At 36.5% G+C, this 22,631-nt stretch overlaps 3 protein-coding genes across 3 annotated transcripts; 2 read left to right on the plus strand and 1 right to left on the minus strand.

The window, feature by feature from the left end:
- Positions 1-759: 759 nt before the first annotated feature.
- LOC142517613 (uncharacterized) lies at positions 760-2,989 on the plus strand. The gene has a single exon (XM_075619929.1). It carries the CDS (start codon positions 1,221-1,223, stop codon positions 2,463-2,465), a length of 1,245 nt encoding a protein of 414 aa, XP_075476044.1. The 5' UTR covers positions 760-1,220; the 3' UTR covers positions 2,466-2,989.
- Positions 2,990-8,859: 5,870 nt separating this feature from the next.
- LOC142518496 (putative protein phosphatase 2C 6) lies at positions 8,860-12,172 on the plus strand. The gene is made up of 5 exons (XM_075621281.1): positions 8,860-9,438; positions 9,654-10,034; positions 10,757-10,874; positions 10,965-11,188; positions 11,271-12,172. Exons 1-5 carry the CDS (start codon positions 9,187-9,189, stop codon positions 11,808-11,810), a joined length of 1,515 nt encoding a protein of 504 aa, XP_075477396.1. The 5' UTR covers positions 8,860-9,186; the 3' UTR covers positions 11,811-12,172.
- A 1,073-nt stretch (positions 12,173-13,245) lies between these two features.
- Positions 13,246-21,551, minus strand: LOC142518495 (peroxisome biogenesis protein 5-like). Its single transcript, XM_075621280.1, has 15 exons — positions 21,314-21,551; positions 20,695-20,823; positions 20,462-20,621; positions 19,935-20,128; positions 19,173-19,418; positions 18,455-18,577; positions 17,338-17,481; positions 16,810-17,003; positions 15,896-16,142; positions 15,530-15,614; positions 15,257-15,366; positions 14,865-15,089; positions 14,321-14,386; positions 13,753-13,847; positions 13,246-13,677 (listed from the first exon to the last, which is right to left on the minus strand). The coding sequence occupies exons 1-15, from the start codon at positions 21,431-21,433 to the stop codon at positions 13,599-13,601; spliced, it is 2,217 nt and encodes a 738-aa protein (XP_075477395.1). The 5' UTR covers positions 21,434-21,551; the 3' UTR covers positions 13,246-13,598.
- Between the last annotated feature and the right edge of the window lie 1,080 nt (positions 21,552-22,631).

Raw genomic sequence — 22,631 nt, forward strand, 5'->3', positions numbered from 1 at the left:
TTTTATGATCTAATATTTATTTAAGCATAACAATTATTGTTCACAAAAAAACCAACTGATAAAATCCAACGAGAATGGGTGGGTACGCAATTCGTTACGTTGGGTTGTTCTTTTAACAGGGCGAAAAAGCCCTAATCTAGGAAGGACTCTTCCATCTGAAACCGGGGATACTTTAGTCATTTAAGAGTGGAATGGACCGATTTTGGACTATCAGGCTTGAGGTGGGTTTAACATTAAAATGAGTATAGCCCAAACAAGCAAGCCCATATGAAGCTACATAGCTTTGTCCAATGACATTGGACTTAGTTTTCATTTTGGACATATACAGGTGAATTTATGATTTTGGAGTGAAATAAATTTGTTGGTCCATGCTACTGACGCAAATAATGGATAGTTAAGAGTTGCACAAGTCTGGCCCATCACGGAGCCCCTTCCACTCCTTGTTATCACAGTTTAACCACGAAACTTATCCCTATTTCCCTTTTCCACCCCCTCATTAAATCACATGCTTCCAAGAGTCACTCTGACACCACCATCATATTTCAATCCACGTCAAGGAAACTTTGACCACGTGAAGACGTGTCAATTCCCTATTGGATGAGAACAAAAGGCCCACGCTTCTGTTTGTAAGTACCCTACGAAATGCTTGCGGGAGCACACGCTACTTACATTGCGATGCAACTCGAACGCAGCCCTTTGAAAACGTAGTTTGTGAACTGTGGATAATGAAACATGGGTTAACCTCTGTGGCTGCTATGTTTGGTGGACATATATGGATTGGACTCTCATCGTAATAGCAACAGCTCGGACAATAAGATGCGCACTTCATTGACTCATATCATGTGTATTGATACTACAGTTGGTTTTACTTTTAATCTGCTAGATTAACACGAGTGTGTTTTTTATGTTTCCTTTTTAGCTATCAGCTTATCTCCTGCAGATGTCCAGCTTATTTGTTATTTGCGTAGACATTATTTACCTGATTTAATGGAACTTTTTTCATTAAAAAAAAGGTATATCCGAGCCCTAGCAAACAACGAAACCATTTCTTCTTCGCTTTCTCAGTCACAATCTCGGTGATGTTTGACATTTTCCGTTAAAATGGTTTAGACGTTTGATGCTACATCGTTTCTTCTCTCTTTGGATTTTTGTTTTTGGGATTTGAAAATCCTTCTCTTGTTTTGGGATTTGTCGTCGTGGGAGTTGCATGATTGCTGGAAATGGCGTCAACTTGCGTGAACAGTGTTGGGATGTCGCCGGATAATTTTCTGGACTGCCCTCCGTTGAAGTTTCCTTCGTACGCGGGGCTAAGCCCGAGAATCCCGTTTAGCCGCGAGATATCTGACGAGGTCGTAGGAATTAAGACTTCTGAGAAGCATCGAGATGTAACCGGCAACGCCGACTCGGTGAAGCAAGAACATTCAGATCCCGTTGACTTTGTGGATTTCGAGTTCCGGCTAGAAGATTGGGTTACAATGCTTCCTGCTGACGAGCTCTTCGCCGACGGGAAACTGGTTCCATTACAGCTTTCCGCGGGCAGGCAACCGATGACAATAGCTCCGAGGGCGCCGTCGGACATAATATTACCAGACACGCCAGTGTTTCGTCGGAGAAATGAAATCTCTCCGGCGGATCCGTTCTTGTTTTCTCCTAAGGCGCCAAGATGCTCGAGCCGATGGAAGGAGCTTCTCGGCATGAGAAAACTGTACCAGAACAGCATGGCGAAGCAGGAGGATCAGAAGACGGCTGGTTCATTATCCTCTAGTCACACTAACCGAAATGCGGCAAGAAGCCTGAAGCAATTTCTTCACCGTAGCACGAAACCATCTGTCAATGCACAGGCGGATTCTTCTTTGAACATCCCATTGCTGAAGGAAATGGATAACGAGTCAGTTTCCATTTCTTCACGAATATCGCTCTCGTCCTCCTCATCAGGTCATGAGCACGACGATCTTCCACGACTTTCGCTTGATTCCGACAAACCTAGAGCAGCTATTACACGCAATACTCGTCAACCTACCAGAAACATTTCTCGAGTTCGAGTTGTTAAGCCTAAAGGCTTGTCGTCAGAAAATCCCAGAACGACTCGTGTTATCCGCAATGTAACACACCGAGCCCCGGAAACTACAACTCCGGTTAGCGGCGTTGCAGTGGATAGTCCTAGAATGAACTCATCTGGGAAAATCGTTTTCCATAACTTGGAGAGAAGATCGAGCAGTCCAAGCTCTTTCAACTGTGGGTCCCGCTACAAGCACCACGGAATGGAGAGATCATACTCAGCTAACGTACGCGTCACTCCGGTTCTCAACGTTCCTGTCTGCTCACTTCGAGGGTCGTCGAAATCCGGTGTATTTGGGTTCCCAATGTTTTCTTCCCAGCCGAAGAAAGCTGAAAGCTGCAGCTGCAATGGTGGTGTGAACAAAACCCAGAAGAATCACAACAAGAACCGCACCGATCGAATCTGAGAGAAGAATGACGAGTCAACCTGCATTTCGATTGAAGATGGTTCGTCCAGTTGGATTCATCTTTTTTCTCGCGTTTTCCAAATCATCTTTGACATCATATTTCTAGTTTACTACTACTGTATTTACATAACCGATGGAATGATGATTTTGTGTTGTCAACTGTTCTCCTTTTTGATGTTTCCAACTTCAATTCAAAAATTTCTCTGTATATTTTTATTTCATTGAATTTTGTTTCTCATCTTCGCCCGAAAGTCGAACGGAATCTCTGTTTCTGGTGCTTTTCAAAAACTGGTTTTGCTCCTTTTTTCCATGCATGATGGGTTGTGGATCTTCCAGTGAGCAGTACAATTCATGTGACCTGCAGCAGCGTCTGTCCCAAACGCGCCTCCTCTGCGAATCGTTCTGCTGTTGAGCTAGCTACACACTGTTCCGAGTGTAACGTAACATGGCACGCGCCGCGTGCTTGTCGCCCCTCTCTTACCTGTACTTTCACTCATTCACTGTAGCATCAGTACTGTCATTTATTTTTTTGTTTCTTCTATTCATCAATTATTGAGCGTTCTCTCTTTATATTCTTGGGAATGCTGAACTGATATTTTTTTTTATAAAAAAAAAATAATAATAATTTTGGATGGAATAATTACAAAAATTTGTGTGAGACGGTCTCATCTATCGTGTTTTGTGAGATAGATCTGTTATTTCGATCATTCATGAAAAAATATTACTTTTTATGCTAAGAGTATTATTTTTTATTGTGAATATCGATAGGATTGACGAGTCTCACAAATAAAGATTCGTGAGATCGACTCACAAAAACCTATTCTTATATAAATATTCAGCCAGCTCAATGTTTGTCGGTCTTTCTTGTAATAAATGATGCTAAATTATAAAAATCGAAAATATAATATTTCATTATATGTTATTTATAATATACTGTATTTTTACAGCAGGGTCATCAATAAAATATGCTGTGGCAGGAAATGATGATTGTCTCCATCGCACTTATACGGATGCATTCTATTAATAATAAGTGATTTAAGTAACCGACCGAGTACGTACAGATGAATCAACTTGGGTGGACATAGATTAAGTACTATGTTGCTGTTGGGTTTCTTCAGACAAATCAAAGTCGGATTAATATGCACTGAATAATAATGAACATTCATCGGGGCTGATCCACGTAATGGCAATCTGTGAAATTTAATCTGAATAATTCTGATGTGATTCGTGTTGTGCTTTTCCTAGTGAAGATGCATGGATGAAATCTTCAAGTTACAGACTTATGTGTGTGTATGCATGTACTATCCGTGTGCAATATCTTTTTACTTCTCATGGAATTCAAGTTGTATGAACATAGTTCTCTCATCTTGAAACACATTTCATGTTAATTGAAACACGTTTCTATCTTTCTCCAACCAATGATCCTTTTTATCGACATTTCTTCTGGTCAAATATTTGACTGAGAATCAAATATAACTCCGCAATTCCAGTTGTCTCTTTGGTCAAGATTTTGTATTCGATCTTTGTTTGTTTACTAAAGAGAACGACAACCATCTTCAATTTTTTTTTTTTTTATGTCAAATTTTGTACTAACAGACATCAAATCTAATGAGTACAACTAGCAGGAAGCATAACCGCAAAATACAGATTTTCTTTATCGTTTGCTCATGATTTTCTGGTTTGACCACTAGTTATATCTAGCTCCCCTCCTTGGGACCAATCCAATCTTTTTTCGTGCACGTTTTTTAATATATAAGAATAATAAAAAATTATTTTGGTCCACTCGTTTTGCTTTTCGGGTGACGCTCGGCCTTTCCGCAAAGCTGCGTTAGCCTTTCTCATCAAGGGGTACAACTATTATAAAGGACGCTTTATTAACATCTACACATTGGGTCATCTACGAAAAAATATTATTTTTTATTGTGAAAACATATTATTTTTAAAGACCGTCTCACAAAAGACCTACTCCTATAATAAAATGTAATTTGGAATGATAAAAACAAAATGATTTTGAAAATTATAATTCATTAAACTTGATAATATCATTTCAACTATATAATCTATATTTTCAATTTATATTCTCTCTTTTCCACGTAATGCCTATTCTTTTGAAAAAAGGACGAGCATGACAATGTTAAATTGAAACAGAAAAACTAATCAAGATTAAGTGGCTATCATTTTAAAATATGGGCTATCTTTTGTATGTGAAAGTAATTTATTTAACGTAATGGTAAAGATTGTGTGTATCATATATATAAACGTTGTCTCGTATTTTGTAATATAACACAAAAACAAAGATCTTTAATTAATCAAGATAATTATGTACAAGTGTTGTGTGATGCCTACAAAATAATAATTAGAAAAAAAATCGAGTTTATAGAACCAATACTAGGGAAGAAACGAAAAATATTTTTCCTTAACATGTCAACGAAGTAAACTGCATTATAAAATATCAATAATAAAAATAACCAAATCACAATAATGCAAATCTATGTGACCAAGATTTAGAGCAACAAAAAAATTCTTAAATCAACACTTTGTACGGATGTTGTATTCAAATGTCCCTAAAACATCACAACAACATAGTGAAACATCGATGCTTCGTCTTTGTGAGTTCTTCGAAAAATTCTCTCTTTGTTCTTTCGCATCTCAGTCATCTCACTTTTTATTCATGCAACAATTATTCTTCAATATATATAAACTTGTGTTGACCTGAATAAGATTATTTGAATAGATTCCTACAAGATAAGGAAAATAGTCTTTCGTTGTGAAACAAATTCTTTTAAATATTAAAGATCAAATTAGCTTGAAACTCAATATTCTAGAAATACAAACTTTTATACAAAATCTTATTAAAAAATAATTTTTAATAAAATATATCATGCAATGCAAGTCACGTTTCCTTTTAATATCTCATTTGCACATGGTTGCCTATAATTAATAAAATTGAGATGCAATTTCTTTATTTTCACGTACAGTGAATATTTTCATAAACATTGTCTTATATAATCAATTAATTAATTAATTGTTAACACGAATGAAATATATGGTGGGATTCCGCAATCCAGGCATCAGTAAAGAACGTGGATTCTGCAAATGAGTGTCCCAATTACTCACTGGATTCTTTTGTCTCCTATCTTTTCCTTTCAAAGGTCACCCACGAAATGGAAACCTTCTGTACATATCAGAGGCTCTTACGCTTACATGACATGGTAAATCGAGAGACATGCACGAGTAAGTAAAGACTCGAAAAAGAGTATTAGAAACATAAACATTCAGAACCTATTCTCCAAAATATATCAATGAGAAATATACTTCACACGAGGATCGATAATATAATGTCGAATGATATTTTTTCACGTTATTTCAAATTTTACAAACTCGTATATTAGTACAACACGCACACACGTGTGCGCGTGTAATGATCTTACAAAAATTGTACATAAAATTCTAGTTGAATATACATGGAGGTAATTAAATATGAAACCACGGAAATATCACTCAAAATTTGTGATTGTACTAAAACATCATGAGGATTGGTACAAATGTTTGGGATGTGATATTTACTTTGACTGGTCCAAACAGAGGTCTGTATTTATTGCAGAAAACAAAGCATCGGATATTGTGCAGGAATTTCATGTTTTATTTATAAAAAAAAAAAAGAAATTACTGTCAAAATTGAATCGGGAAATGTTTAAAGTTGCAGAAGTCTTTTCCATTTTTTTTAAAGTATAACACTTTTCTGATATTTTCTCGTTTATGTTTATATTTTTAATATATTTTTTTCATGCATGACTCAAATAAAAAACACGTCTAACAAAATCGAACTGTGAGACCGTCTCATAAAAATTTGTGTTTTCCAATAATTTTGATACGTCCCTATTGGGATATGCGATTTTTATTTTTTTACACGTTTTAGGAGATTAGTTTGAGATATGTTTTTGAGTCTATTGGTGGTATATTAAAATATCTGGAGTCAAATAAAGATATATGCAGACACAACATGATTGATAAGATGTTTACTTATGATAAATTTATGTGTTTTGTGCCCTTTCCCTGCTCATTAAATCACGTCATATTTAGTCATTATTGAAAATTAGTTTAATATATATATAAAATCTAAAGTATCGAACTTCCGATCAGCAAACTATAATATAAAGTTGATCTTGCAATGTTTTTAATTCGTTGCTTAATTTCGAACCAACGTAAGCATGTATACTTGTATCTTAATTTCAAATACTGATGCTCACGAAAAATTTAGGGTCGGATTCCAGCAAGTGTCATCAGTCTAGACACTAGGCTTCAAAATTACCCTGAACCTGAAATCACGAATAAGATCGTTAGAAGGAGGCCAAGAAGGTGTCCTGGCGTAGCTCCTCCGACGCTCAAGTCAGAGACCGATGATATAAGTGACGAGCAGCTAAAGGTGCTACTGAAAAACAATATAGTGAATGAAATATCATACGCTCAAACTTGGATATTTATAGGAGAATACATGAGCCCTTGATGAGCCTGTATTCCATTTGGGTTAGGGATGAGCCGAGGCTAGTGGGCCCATCAATGAGGTATCAAATACATATTATTATTATTATTTATAATTCGACATCCGATTACTTGTACGCGAAAATTTTGTGCGGATGATGTAATTGTTTTAAAATCAAACTTCCATTTTATGTTTGCAAAATATGAAACAAAACCAAAAAAGGAGCCATGTAAGTAATCGGCTCCATTGGTGGCATCCGCGCTTGCCCTGCTCGGGAAGGCAGATTTTGGATTTAAAATCTGAAGCCCAAATCCATTGTAATTGCTTGGAGGTCCAATAGATTTTAGATTTTGAAATCCATAATTTGTCCAATGGATTTGAGCCTTGTTTTTTCTTTCCATTGTCCAATGATCGTACGCGATGTTCTGTGATAATAATTCATCAGGTTGATTGAAATATAAGAATTGAATCACATATTTTCCCAAGAATATATATGATTTCCGGCAAACAGCATGCAAAATAAGGACAATTATAATCTATTGTTGCGAAGTGTGAGGCCTTTATTTTTATAAATAAACATAAAAATCTACAGGGAAAAAAGGGATAATAATTTCATGTCAATAATAGCTATGCCCCATATTTTTCATAGAAAGATTCCAAGTGCCATGTACAAAATTTGAAATAATTCCAAATAGTGGCGTGGCCTTTTGATGTTGATCAAGAACGAAGAGAGATGCAAAGAATATGGCTCCCATGCATTATCATCTTGATGAGGACTCTTTTTTTTCCTTTTTTTTTCTTAGTTTTGGTTTTAAGCCTTCGATCTCCAGGCAGTGGAAAGGCATTTTCAATTATTTTAGCATAATTGGTATATTATATATATATATATATATATATTCTAAAAATAGAATAAGAATAGGTCTTTTGTGAGACGGTATCACGAATATTTATCTATGAGACGAGGTCAATCATACTAATATTCACATTAAAAAGTAACTATTAGCATAAAAAGTAATATTTTTTCATGTATGACTCAAATAAGACATCCGTCTCATAAAATACGACCCTTAGAACCGTTTCAGATAAGTTTTTGCTTTATAATAAATGTAAGACGGAGATACTTACGTTGGCATTCAGTTTGGACTTTGGTGTCTATTTTCTGTTTTATTTTTGTTCAAACTCTTCATGTTGTCATTTGCTGCAAACACTTTCTTTCTTTGTTTCTTTCTTCCACTAACTTTTCTAGTGTCAAGATCCCATTGGTGAATATAAAGTATGAATTTTGACAGGTAATTTGTTTTGATGCTAAATTAAATTTTGTTTTTTTTTTAAATATATTAACATTTGCTAGAAATCCGGATATGCTTGAATGTTAAAATATAATGTCGACCTTATGCAAGAGTGAGCTTATAATCATTTAAATTTGCTGTAAATTACCCTGTTAAGAATCAAGAAGTGCAAATAGGAGTTGAGTAGGTTTCTTGAGAGCTTATAGATTTTTTTTCGTGAGACGAATCAATTGTTTTCATATTTACAATAAAAATTAATATTTTTTCGAGATTTTATCCCGATTTATTCAATCCTAAAAGCAGTCAATCCAATGAGTCTATATTGTCTAATACATAATCCCTTACGAAAAATAGATCAACACTTAAAAATTAAAAACGATGACTTAAAAGATAGTACGTATCGGATCAACCTCTGTAATAAATAGTAGGAAGAAAGACTGATTTCGTAATATTTTTGGATAATCGGGGTCGCATCATTTCCAAGGTTTAAGGTTTTGCATGAAAAAGTAACGGTTGAGCCAAACGGCCGTTAAAGATTCCGAGTTTTCTGGGCACGAGGATGTCCTCAACGGTTTACTATTTTATTAGAACAGCTCACGCGCTCTTCAGCTAAATCTCGTTTCTTCAATGTCAACGATTACGATTTGATTCAATTGGAGTCTCGAAATTCAAACAAAAGAGTATCCCAAGCAAAAAAATCACACCCAAGAAAATTGAACTAAATAAATATAGTGTAAGAAGTCATAATATCCAGACCTACTCGCACCTCACTCACCTGAGTCACGCCTCTCTCTCTTGTACCCCTTCTCTCTCCTCCAGGGTTTCCCTATTTTCGCCGTTTTCCCTTGTTTCCTGGTCGTGATTCCGGCCAGATGTGTTGGATGCTTTCTGGGTTTTTCTCGTTTGAGCCAATAATCTGAGAAAGGGTAGATTTTTTGGTGGCGGCTGAATGGGTATTTGTTACTCTTCAAGTAGTGGGACGAGAAAGACGGGGTGGGAGACCGGAAATGATAGCGGTGGGAGGTTAGATTCGAAGCGAAAGAAGAGTAGCGGAGCATCTGCGGCTGCCGCCTTAGTTTCGGCGGAGAGGCTGCTTCAAATTCCAGGGCGGCTGATTTCTAACGGGGCGACCCGAATCGCCAGCTTGTACACTCAACAAGGCAAGAAAGGAACGAATCAAGATGCCATGATAATTTGGGAGGTTAGTTTTCTTCGACACCGGTCAAGGAACGTGTGAGTGTAATAATTTATTTTTGTGCGTAGTCTAAAATTTTAGGATTTGGTAGTTGTTGAAGATGTACTTAATAAATAATCCATCTTTGTGAAAAGAGTCGTGTTTTATTTTTTAAGAATGATGGATGTTGTTCTTGTTCGTTTGGGTCGGTTTATGACTTGCTTGGATTGTTTATACGGTAGAATTTCTGTACGGGAAGCAATGCAGATGCAACTTTCTGTGGCGTGTTTGATGGCCATGGTCCTTATGGTCACATGGTTGCCAGGAAAGTAAGGGATGCTCTTCCGATTTTGGTGAGTACTCAGTGGGAAACGAAGTCCGAAAGCAACCGAAATTCAGCGCACGAGAATGGAAATCCGGAAGGAATGGTGCGTTTTGATGATTTTATGGATGATGATGGCTGCGAGTCATTGGAGGTCGAGGACGAAAAAATTCCGGAGATGCATATTCCGCTCAAGAAGTCGATACTGAAGGCTTTCAAGTTAATGGATAAGGAGTTGAAATTGCATCCTACGATTGATTGCTTTTGTAGTGGTACAACTGCAGTGGCGGTGATAATGCAGGTGACGAACTGATCCATTAGTGTATACTGTTAGTATTTCTCGTTGTCAAGTGTCTAGTTTTTAATTGGTAAATTGGCTGTTATTCTCCATTCAGTTAATAATGTCTTGTGAAGTAATGCAATGATCAGCCTGCTATGGGAAAATTTCACCTACCACGAGGCATCACAGAAATTTGCTGGTTGTTATAGAATCTAAGCTTGTATGATTGTCATATAACCTAGATGAGTGGGGGATTCTTTAATTGAAGCTCAGGAAATTTGAAACCAATAAAAATGATCCATTTCGTGGTTAATTGAATCTATAGCTTAGAGGACAATACCAGTCTATCTACAATAATTGGGTTCCATGCTAAACTTATTGCTCTCCACTTGGGAACCATGACCGCCTTGTCGAGAAAGGTTTTGTTGTTGTTGTTGCTAATTTAGTTTATTATGTTGGGATAACAGACTGCATAAACACGAAACTTGCTGCATATCTTCTTCCAGTTTTTACCCTACTATCTATCTCTTTAGACTTAAACCCAGACATTTGGTGGCTTTTCTGACATCTGGTCAATTGATAATGCTTTCTCGGTCTACGATTACGATACGGTGGTTTTGCAATTCTGGTCTATGGGGCATGATTATATTATGGGAATGATACCTTTATGACTGATCTTTGCATGGTCTGCTTATCATTTGGCTGTAGATGGTGATCCCAACATATTTTACATAATTGTCCAGGGCCAGGATCTTGTTATTGGTAATGTTGGCGACTCGAGGGCAATATTAGCAACCCGAGATAAGGACAATCGTTTGGTGGCTCTACAGTTGACTGTGGACTTGAAACCGAATCTTCCAAGTATTCTAACCTTTTCTTATCTTTCTTGCACAAGCGTTGTATGATTATGTATATGCACTGAGACTGAAGCTTCGGGCTCATATTTTTCAGAAGAATTTGCGAGGATCCAAAGATGTAAAGGAAGGGTTTTTGCGCTGCAAGATGAACCAGACGTTGCACGAGTATGGTTGCCAAATAGCGACTCCCCTGGCCTGGCAATGGCTAGAGCATTTGGAGACTTCTGCTTGAAGGATTTTGGTCTAATTTCCATGCCAGACGTTTATCATCACCATATAACTGAGAGAGATGAATTTGTCATTCTTGCCACTGATGGAGTACGTTTCTGTTATCATTCATTAGTTTATAACTGAAACCTAGGTGGTGTACAAACTTTGCCTTTACCCATTTTTAACACAGGTGTGGGATGTCCTCTCAAATAAAGAAGCCGTGGACATAGTTGCCTCAGCTCCAAGTCATGGAACAGCCGCCAGAGCTCTCGTTGATTGTGCGACTAGGGCATGGAAACTCAAGTACCCGACATCAAAGAATGATGACTGTGCTGTTGTATGTCTCTTCCTAGAACATTTACCTGCAGCGAGCCCGCCAAAAGGACAAAACGATTTCCCAGGAACTGCAGAAGAGGATACCGTTCTTTCGATAGCGGATACCGATATCTCAGATACAGATGCCACAACTTCTCATGCTACTTTCACTGAACCTCTGGATACAACTAAGCAATCTAGTGAGATTGTGCCTGTTATCGAGGAAGCAGAGTTGAAGCGGCCGGAAAAAAGACTCGGCGGTCAATCCAAGAGAAGCTTAGCCGAGTGCCTTTCAACTGCAGAGGATGAAGAATGGTCAGCCCTGGAAGGTTTTTCTCGAGCCAACAGTTTTCTCAGTCTCCCCAGATTCTTACCTTTCGACAAACGATCCACGAGTTGGAGAAAATGGTTATGAAATACCCCGAAAGAAAGCTACATTATTCATTAGAAAACGGTTTTGCTTTTAAGTGGAGCCGATTAAATTTCCCAAATGCAGGTTCTGAACACCTACAAGGTGCAGAGTCTATTTTCTTGTTGGATTTTCCCAAGGCCTGAAAATTTTATGTGGGATTTACAGCATGGTGGCTCTAGGCCTCTTGGTGTTTTCGTAGGTACGCTTTTGTATGTACTTCCGAGTTACTTATATATGTTCACAATTATATATATAAATAAAATATATGTATATTGTCTGTAGGAAAATAGATTGTATACTTTCTGTCCGTCTGTTGCCAATGAAACTGTCAACAATGTGTGAGCAATGAACATCAACTTTATTTTTCTCGGGAGTTTTGTTAATGAAATGTATTTTCTTTTGAGCAAAATGGTTTGAGTAGGGCTTTTGTGAGACGGTCTCACGAATCTTTATCCGTGGGACAGGTCAACCCTACCGATATTTACAATAAAAAGTAATATTCTTAGTATAAAAAGTAATTCTTTTTCATGATTAACCCAAATAGGAGATCTGTCTAACAAAATACGAGACCGTCTCACATAAGTTTTTGTCAAATGATTTTATTAGCAATCTTTTACACTAGCACAGAGTTGCTTGCTTATGTATGAGCTTATACCACATAATTTCTTTTAAAAAATATATTTTTTAAAAAATAATCATGTTAATTATACTCTATTTTATATTTATGTTGTACACATTTAATTTTTTAAGGAAATGATAATCGTTTTGATGGACAATTTTCAATTATTATGTACGAATCAATGAGAGACAAAATCAATGAACACAAATTAAGAAATAAAATGCTGCAAGAAAAAAATCGTTTATTTTCGAATATCTGAGGACTTGAGAGGTACGCTTTTGAAGGGTGATGTGTGTAATAATTTAACAAGAATTCGACAAATTAAATACGGAAGTAGCCACACAAGTTACATGGACCATATCCCCCAATTTTATGAGGTACGCAATTTCAGGGCTAACATTAAATACTGATTGGAACTGGACAAGCTGATATTTATCGCCGACTTTGCCACAAGGGAACTACGGTATATTTTCAAGGGACCAACCACATACAGCTATCGCTGTTCATGATTTCGGATAAGAGATTTAGAAGGTACTTGCATCTTTTTTAGAAGTTAAGTTTCACTAAATCTTCTTTATTTTACATGCATGTTTCTCAAATAAGAATACAAAAATCAGATGGTTATTATTATTATTGAATACATATGGTGAACCATCGCATTATTTTTATTTATTTTGAGGGTTATCTTATCACTTCTTAAAGAAATTGCTGTAGCTGAAAACTATAATTTGATGTGAGATTTGTAAAATTGGGAGAGCAAACTACAAGAGCACGTTTGAAAACGGAAAAATAAAGCTACAGATTATCCGAGAAACAGAATTAAAAAGAATCCCATGTGATTATTAATGATCAACTCCACGACATTTTTGGAAAAACCCATTCTGTATTAGTACATATAATTGAATATAGTCCAATACGTATTGGCCCCACGTTCATACAGACAGTATTCGTTTATTCCATCTGCTAGTCACAAACTTTGGAATGCTAGCGAACCATAATTCATCGATACTTACTGTCAATTTTTACATGGCAACCATCTACTCAAACGGATCTTCCACTTTTATGAAAGGTTTTATAACACGATGAGTTGATGTAAATCAAGCTGGGATCTTGGTAGGGGCATGGGAAATAATGGATTACCCTTTTTGTCGACAGGTTAGCAAGTATATCAATCACAGGGGAAACTCCTTCTGGAGAACATCAAGGTTTCTAGAATCGCAAGCTTCAAGCATATCATTCCGTGATGCGCAGCTGCAAAGAGAAGGGTGTGAATGCGACATGATTTGAAAAAGTCAACAGACTGATAGCGTCAATTGTGCAAAGTACCCCAGAGAGATTCCCAAATATTGCCAGGCGTTGTCCGCCTTTGGATTCATTGACAGTGCCCGGACATAGTAAGAAATTGAATCCTCATACCTACCCTGAAAGCAAAAGAAATTGTAAGCTAAGAGTCCAATGGCATAGAAATTTTTTATGCAAAGGTAATCATCAAAATGTGTCATGGATGCACGACATGTCAAATCAAACGACGTAGATTGGTATATGATGATAGATTTGCAGAAGCAATAAAATGGAGAAACCAGAACATGAGGTCATCATTGATGTTAGTGCATGGAAGTCCAAAGTGAAAAATTTAAGAAATTCAGCACCTCACTTCTGATAAATCGAAGATTATAATCAAGCCAAGAATAAAGGGAATGAAGGATGTTACACAACACGTTCCCATAATTCATCATCAAGAGTCTCATGAATAAAACTTCCATGCTCGAATTTAATCTTGCTTTTTATGTACTCAAAATATGTGCAACATTCAAATTTCGAGCACACAGTTCATGCACTTCATGGTCTATGTATACGCATATTTAAATTTCAAGGTAACAAGGATGGACCTTACCTGATTGGCATAACTGATACCCATGTTAGCCCATGCACGCACATAATTAGGCTTCAAATCTAGAGCCTGACAAATGGTAAACTAGAGAATAAATAGCACAGAAGCAGTCACTAGAACAGGGGCAAGTGGGGAGCTGGAAGGATGAGCAAGAATTTAACCACATGAGATCTAAGCCAGAAACCAAGCAACCCCAAGTCCCCAACCACAACACCCACCCACTCAGCCAACCCCCCACATTCATCATCTAAAATCTAAAATTCAAGAAAATCCCTATTTTATAATCCCCATATGTCTAACTAGTTCTTTACAAAATTTGAACTTAATGTTGAAGCTCATAAAGAAACAAACATTTAAAATCTATAAAATGCAAATATTGCAAGGATCTTTAATGCCAGAATAAAAGTAACTCAATTAACAGTTCTGTCTACATAATAAGGTTGTATAGGTCACTGATGCAATTATAAATACCCACATTCTACCTGAATAGTCCATACTTACATTTCTTGAGATAAATGGACACAAAAGAAGTTTTGTCGTAAGTTACCTGTTGATAAGCAAAAATAGCATCAGCACTCTGGACACTATTGGCCTGTGTTGCACCCAGCTTATTCCAGAGAGAATAGTCTCGTGGTTTGAGTTTCAAAGCAGTCTGGAAAGACTCAATGGCTTTGTCATATTCTCTAGACAAGTTGTACATCACACCCAGTACAACATGTACATCAGCATCTTCAGGTGACATTTTAGCAGCCTCGTTAAATAACCTTGCCACCTGTACCAAGTCAAATTGAAAACACAGGAAATGAATACTTTTATCAAGATGTTTTAACAGTATAAAAACAAGGAGACCATCAGATGAGGTCCTATGTCAAATGCAAGCATGAAAATAGGGAACATATTGCAGTATGGAGGAGGGGACGAAGTCCCAACTACCCTCACATCAGCATAATAAAGATTGGCAGGTTGATCCGGATGGGCAACGGCCCCATACATAGGATGATGGCGTAGCCAACTGTACAAGTACTTCAACGCAGCTGCTTGTTCCAACTCTGGAAAATTAATGAACAAAAGTATGTAAGAAGTTTATTTGCTAAAAATGGGACTTTAGAAATTATTTAGACGTAGATAAATACAGATAGCCAATAGTAATGTAACAACAAAATTGTGGCACGTTCTTGTTAATGTCATCTCTTTGCTGAAGCAATTACTGACCATTGGTATAACTCACACCAAGAGCAAGTAATACTTCCAAGTTTGTTGGATCAACCTCCTGAGAACGCATCATGGCTGCAATAGCCTGTATAGGAGATTATCGTAAGAGATAAAGAGGATGTATAAGCACCTCAAATCCAAAGTTCAACTAAGAAACTTTTGACACAAATCTCAGATATGCTTTACTGTTAACTTCATTTTGAAAGAATCTCATGCAGTCAATGAACTCTTAGACATCCTCAATTTTTAAAAATATGCAGGCAATGAAATAACTCAAGAAAAAGGAAAAAGTACACAATACAACAAGATATAAAATTAATGCGAATGGAAAGGACTAACGGAAAGTAAATTAAATACAACAAAGACCTGTTGATCATCATCATTCTCCGCATGTGTTATACCAAGCAATCTCCAACCCTCTGCATTCTCGGGATTCTTTAGAACCTCAGCCTCTAGAGCAAGAACTGCCTCACTTAAAAGCCCCTTGCGAAACAGTTCCTGCCCTTCTTTTAAGGGGTTAGGATGGCCAACATACGGATTTAGATTAGAGAAAACATATACCCCCCTCGATGTTTCTGATTTCAGCTTTAGTGCTGATTGTTCATTTAGGTACCTGTGCATCCAGACCAAACCAATATCAATGCAAACTATTCAAGGTATTTAAAGTCAAACTTTTACTGTTGTACTTGAATATTTTTAACTTAGAAGGCTGTTCGGGCCACTTGATCTTTCCTTGTGCCAGTTTGCTTCAGGGGTTGATCCTTTGTACTCAGTTCGATATCGATATCCCAGCTCAATAAAAAAATTACCATACACGACACATATAAAGAGAAGTGTCTCAATCATTCTTTATGTGCTCTCTTGCAAGCAAGACAAGGCGGAGGCACAAATTTTGTCATACATAAGATAATGTGTTTCATTGCTGCCATTGATTGTTTCTAGGATTACAACCAATAATTCCACATAATGCATTCACAAGCATGGAAAGGTTGCTCTGCTAATGAAATAGAAGACACAATGTATTTGTAAATTCACAACCACAAATTCAAAAAGACTGATAGATCAGGGGAAAAAAGAACAATATGTCAGCAAGTTTCATATAGAACCACTCTGAGGCATTCAACTACAACACATGTTCGACCGTCGGCACTCAATTGACCACTTGACTGTTGGAAATAACCAAATCCCTCAAAAATATGACTGATATAGTTAAATACTTTATAATAATAAGCAGGAATGCTAGCCTTTCTCACCAATTGCTAAATCAATATATAACTTACTCATCATATGCATTTGCCAAATTATCCGCAGAAGTATCATCCAATGTTCCATCAGCAATCTGGCGCTCAAATTCTTCAGACCGGTCATTAACGTTCAACTTAGAAAATTCATCGACCCACTCATTCTCTTCCAATCCATGTTGCTCATGTTCAGAAGCAAACTCATCACCCCAGCTATTGGGCCCATGTGTAAGCTAAAGAAGACAACACAGATATCCATATATTAATATGGAAAGATAGCTCCACATTCACAATACAGAAAATGAAAGCTGTACATCACAATAAAGCAATTGCATCCAGGTGCAGGATACACACACATCATAGCAACGTTTAAATTTTACATCCAAACACCAACTCAAATTATTTTCAAACATTTTCCAAAATTCAGCGGAGTTGAGTTGAAAGATCGAACAGCTTTATCGACAGAGAATGCGGCAAGCAACAACCATACTGAATCATATAGGGAACATAATCCACAAAGATAAGCCAAAATCCTGCTAGTGACGTCTGTATCAAAATTGAACTCGCCTGCTGATTCACAAACCGGTCAGCCCATGACTGGCCTCCCCTACATTGAAGCTCATATTCGGATGCAGCAGGTTTGATTTGATTGTCCTCAATAATCATTTCACCACGGCTCATCTTTGAAAGGAACTGGTGGAATGTTGAATTCTGTGCCAAATAATTAAATCGTTTTTCTAAAAATACGTATTCGAAAATATCAGTTTAGAGACGACATTAAATATATAATTGAATTTAATAGCACACAAGTGTTGAAATAAATTAAATCGGGTTACTTTTCCTATCTAGATATATATATATATATATATACACACACACAGTATCTCGCACACACAACACAGTCGTAGACCAGCTCGAACATATTATGTATGATTGCTGATATCGATCATTTGACTCGTGATATCCTAATATCATGCACCTATTCATGCATGACATCATTGCATTTCTATGTCATATATCGTGGTTTTTTTATGTCTCGTACTGTCTTTTGTAAGTGGACATAACATGTGGTACATGTGGTTCAAACCTCAATTGCTCGAGAGGAAGTATCAAGAAGTACGAGAGTTCCTTGAGAGTGAGCTCGGTTGTATTTAGGTACTGCGTAGCGTTGTCGTTTCTCAGATACTATATGTATATATTTGGAGGATCGTTTTATATTATCATCGAGCCTTAAATTTGTACGTGTCATGATTATGTCTGGTCGTTACTTGTTTATGTTGTGTTTATTAAGAGCATATGTTGTTTATTTCGAGTATTTAATTTTCGGGTATGTCCTATTTACGAGAAGGTCGTGCCGAAATTTTTACAGAGCCAAACGCAAATTTTTAACTCATTTTCCGCAGTTTAACGATCACGATTGCATGTTAATAAATCATGATTAGGATAAAGGGCCGTCACAAAGTAGGTATCAAATTTCACTTAAAAAGGACTCGTGTAATGACGCCAGCCTGTTATCATTTTTGCTTTAGCTTCTGATATATATCTCATTCATTTTGGTGGAATTACTGTCCATTTAACAATGAGCGTAGGAATGTAATTTCCACAACTATTGGCCTATACAACATAACAGAACTCACTAACAACTGTGCACAGTATTTAAATTCCGTTATGTAGATTATATTACCTGAAATTTAGGGTCACCGTTTTGTGCTAATGTGTTAGCTAGCATGCGAGATTTCTCCACCGCATCTAAAGCAGAACTATTTGCAACTCTCGTTGAACCAACTGACGCTATCTGGAACTGATCCTGAAAATTTACAATAGCAACAAAGAAATGGAAAATTGAGTATTTTCCAGTGTGTAAGAGTTACACATTCTCATTCAGCATGCAATGGCTGAGAACACCATAAATAGGAATTTCAAATACAGATTCAAAAAATGCAGCAATTTGACTTGTCCGAGATTTGGAAAAAAAATTTGGTGGGGTTGGCATCCAACAAGAGTCCCTTTCTGCATCCTCACTGGTTTCATTAAGGACACCGGTTCATTAGCTGACAACAATACACGCACATAAAATTCTTCTTATTAAAGGATTATCATACCATTTTTCCTTCCATGTGATGAAGGCCGATAGAACATCCACAAACAGATACCAGATTGAGAGAATGAAAGGTTTATCTATGAAACCATCACGATTCACCTTTTTATAGAGAATGAAATTTGTTCATGGAGCATGCTTAAACTTAATACATACTCGATCTTTTTATAATCGTCGATGTCCAATAATGATAAATGCGTTGAATGTGTATCAAATACTCAACATTCAGCCATGTTTTACCATTGGCAATACCAAATGATAATAATCTGGCATGAAATAAAATACAATCTGATCACTTGCTTACATGCTCAAATTCAGACGCCCAACCGCTGGCACCATGTTGTCGTTCAAATGTCTGAACCCACGACTTTGGATCATCATGTGCTCGGTTTTGGGTGAATTCAGCAACCCACCGATCTGTGGGATGAAGCCGAGGTTTCATACCTTGTGACTCATTCCAAAACTCCTCCAGCTCTGAAAATCTCCCAGGCACATGGCTTCTAGCCTTGGTATCATAATCGATTTCTAAAGAAGATAAAAGAGAATTAACCTGTAAAGAAAAAATTTGAACATGTAGATCTGGGATATCATTGTTGGTTTACACAGACAGCTCCCAGATGAAATTACTTCTTCAAAATGAATGTCACGATATCATTTCAGCTCAATGAAAAAGTTGACATTCTCTCTGATTTGGTTCCATACGATCACATCACTATACTTATGTAGGTACTCGTCCATTACTGATTGAGGATATATATATGTGTGTTTGTTTGCCTTGACTGATTTGATTTTCAGTAATTCCAAAAGAAAATTCATTCTGCACTGATAAAAGATGTACATAATTGCCCACAAAGATATAGTGCAAATCAAACGACAATGAGGGTAATTAGAAACTGGTAACTCATAATCGGAGTGGTCAAAGAGGAATCGGCACGGAAAGGACGCAAAACAAAATTAACTGCAATGGACAACGAACTTTTAAATTACTAAGAAGAACAAAACCATGGTAACTTTATTGTATGACGTCTTACAACTTCCATAAATAATGATGTATTATGAATATAACCTGTGCATGAATAAAGTCTTCACTCTTATCAGCAAAAAGATGGCGAGCCATGATACTGCTACGATCACGTATGCATTGCTTGTCACCTTCAGACAATCCTAAAACTGGAAGAGAAGCCGGGCGAAAAGGTATGCCACCATGATTGCTGTGAATAAATGAGTGCAAAAAATTCGACAACACTCTTTGAGGTGGCCCTGCAAGATAATAGCTTGTCACAAATGTGAAAGTTGAAAGTTATCATCGAGACTTCTGGCTTGAATTGTAGTCAACCTAAAAATACTAGAAATCATTATCCTACCATAATCAAACATCGTTATCAGAATTAGAACACTGTGAGGAACTTCAAAATATATCAGAAATCTGAAATGAAAACTGTCTGGGAAAACTTGAGAAGGTTGGAAAATAGGAAGAAATGTGCTACACGACATGTTTCCTGAAAATTCAAGATCTTTGTTTAAAAAAAACATAAAAAATTGACAATCAGCGTCATGACCCCTGAAACAGAAGCAAATAGCGGTCATATTCACCATTAAAATCAGGTTGAAGCTGAGGTCGTTCCAAGGGAAAGTTGGTTACACCATCCCTGCCCTGAAAAAGGGGAATTTGAGGTGGCCTCTGTATCTCATCCCAAGTATCAGAAAATCTATTTTGATCCACAGAATGGAATCCTTGAAAAAACTCTGCACCCTACATGAAGATAATGGGATGGTCATCCAGTATATCAACAAAGCACATACCTATAGAAAATAAAAATGTCAACCTGTGCATTAGGATGCAGGGTATGTTCGAGCTCTGATCCAGGAAGAGCTGCAAGGGGCTCCCCCACTCCCGCATACAAATTGCCATCAGGTATTGTAGTGGCTGCAGTGGGAATCTCTCGCAACCTTTCCTGTTTAGAAACATAAGTCAAATATCTCCAAATTATGGAATGTTCCAAAAGAAAGTATATCAGTTCCAGAGAACATAAAAGATGTAGAACCAAAACACCACAATGGATGAGTGAAAACCGTAAGCAGACAATATCTGGTTGCACCTTTTATTATTCATATTTCATAACGACGGGAAAATATATAGAAAGAAGAATTAGCACCAGATTATCGACAAACGATCCTCGTGTAGTTATTATTGTTATCAGTCAGAATATAAAAAAAATTCAGCCATCTCAATTTCAATACCCAACCCAAGTTAGAAAGTTTTAGCGGTTTCCGTCAGATCATAAATAAGAATATATCAGGTAAAACCACGCTGTCCCCAAAGCAATGCTCGTCAGTCCTATCCACCAATTTTATCAGATAACTTGAAAGCGAACGAGAAAAATCAATCATGCCCCAAAATCTTCGGTGAGGGGGTGAGACTGCGTTTAGAAAATAATAGAAAACCTGGGCCTTGGAGGATGAACCAACGAGAACGTTGGCGAGAGCACCGAAAGGATTGGATGAAGAAGAAGAGCCCGGCACAGCACAGGCGGCGGCGCCAGTGACTAGCTCCCGCATCGCCATTCCTCTGCACCGCTTTTTTTCTTAAATGAAATGAAAAGGCTTCAGCGGGAAAATAAAAAGGTATGGGTGTTTCTGTCTGTCATCTGCGGGTGATGAATGAAGGCGGTTCCGGGGTCTTCATCTGTACCATGCTCTTTCTTTTTCTTTTTATATTATATTATTTTATTTAATAATAATTATTAATCCACCGGATAATGTAAAAATATAATACAAGAAATAAAATTTAAATAAATATCCAGAACATAGAATTAAATTTATGATCTACATAATATAAGATAATGGATTTTTAAAATAAAAAATTATCATATCTACATATTTTTCTTACTTCGTTTTAAATTTACATATTATTTTTTTGACATGATCAAATTTCACTCTTAATATCAAAATTATTATATGCATAAAATAATTTGAGTCGGTCTCTTGTGAGTCAGTATCACAGATCTTTATTTGTGTAACAGAACAATATTCATATTTACAATATAAAATAATACTTTTGGGATAAAAAATAATATTTGTTCACGAATAATCTCAATATAATATTTGTTTAACAAATTGACTCTTCAAGTGTCTCGCATAAGTTTTTCTCAAATAATTTAATAGACATATCCCGTACACATGACTACTTGTTATTGATGAATCATTAAAATGTGATTTTCTACTTTCTCTCGTTCATCTTTCGAATCATTTCTCTAATCCAGTTATTCCATCAAGCATTTACCTTTTAAAAAAACAGTAAATTTAATCTTATTGTATTTCACACAAATATTTATCGTTTATCAAATCAATAAAAAAATGCACACGCATTATATGTACTAATTACTCTGCACACGCAATACGTGTGTACAATTTTTTTTATCATTATCGATGGACTAAAGTGAAATTTGACTAATTATAAAAGGGCTAAATTGATACTTGAATTGTTGAAATAAAAAAAATAAAAATAAACGAGTGTGTTGAAATCAAAAAACAAAAAATAAAAGTGTAATATTAGTATCGTATAAAGTAAAAATTGGAAGAAAAAGTTGGTATCCTTCCTAGGTGGTTACTATCGTGTCATCAACTTTAATAAAATACTAGTTACTCTGCACACGCGATGCTTGTGTGTATAGTCTTTTTTATCATTATCGATAGTAAAGTGAAATTTGACAAATTATGGAGGGACTAAATTGATATTTGAATTTTTGAAATAAAAAAAGTG

The sequence above is a fragment of the Primulina tabacum genome, chromosome 11 (assembly GCF_025594145.1).
Source record: "Primulina tabacum isolate GXHZ01 chromosome 11, ASM2559414v2, whole genome shotgun sequence".
In the NCBI taxonomy this organism is placed as follows: Eukaryota; Viridiplantae; Streptophyta; class Magnoliopsida; order Lamiales; family Gesneriaceae; genus Primulina; species Primulina tabacum.

Excerpts from the sequence above, each read along its gene's own strand:
- LOC142517613 (XM_075619929.1), top strand. The coding sequence starts at position 1,221 with ATGGCGTCAACTTGCGTGAACAGTGTTGGGATGTCGCCGGATAATTTT.
- LOC142518496 (XM_075621281.1), top strand. The coding sequence starts at position 9,187 with ATGGGTATTTGTTACTCTTCAAGTAGTGGGACGAGAAAGACGGGGTGG. Across the intron at positions 9,439-9,653 it reads ATGCCATGATAATTTGGGAG|AATTTCTGTACGGGAAGCAA; the intron begins GTTAGTTTTCTT and ends TTTATACGGTAG. Across the intron at positions 10,875-10,964 it reads CTTGAAACCGAATCTTCCAA|AAGAATTTGCGAGGATCCAA; the intron begins GTATTCTAACCT and ends CATATTTTTCAG.
- LOC142518495 (XM_075621280.1), bottom strand. The coding sequence starts at position 21,433 with ATGGCGATGCGGGAGCTAGTCACTGGCGCCGCCGCCTGTGCTGTGCCG. Across the intron at positions 20,622-20,694 it reads CCCTGCATCCTAATGCACAG|GGTGCAGAGTTTTTTCAAGG; the intron begins GTTGACATTTTT and ends ATCTTCATGTAG. Across the intron at positions 14,387-14,864 it reads CTATTTTTGCTTATCAACAG|GCTCTAGATTTGAAGCCTAA; the intron begins GTAACTTACGAC and ends ACCATTTGTCAG.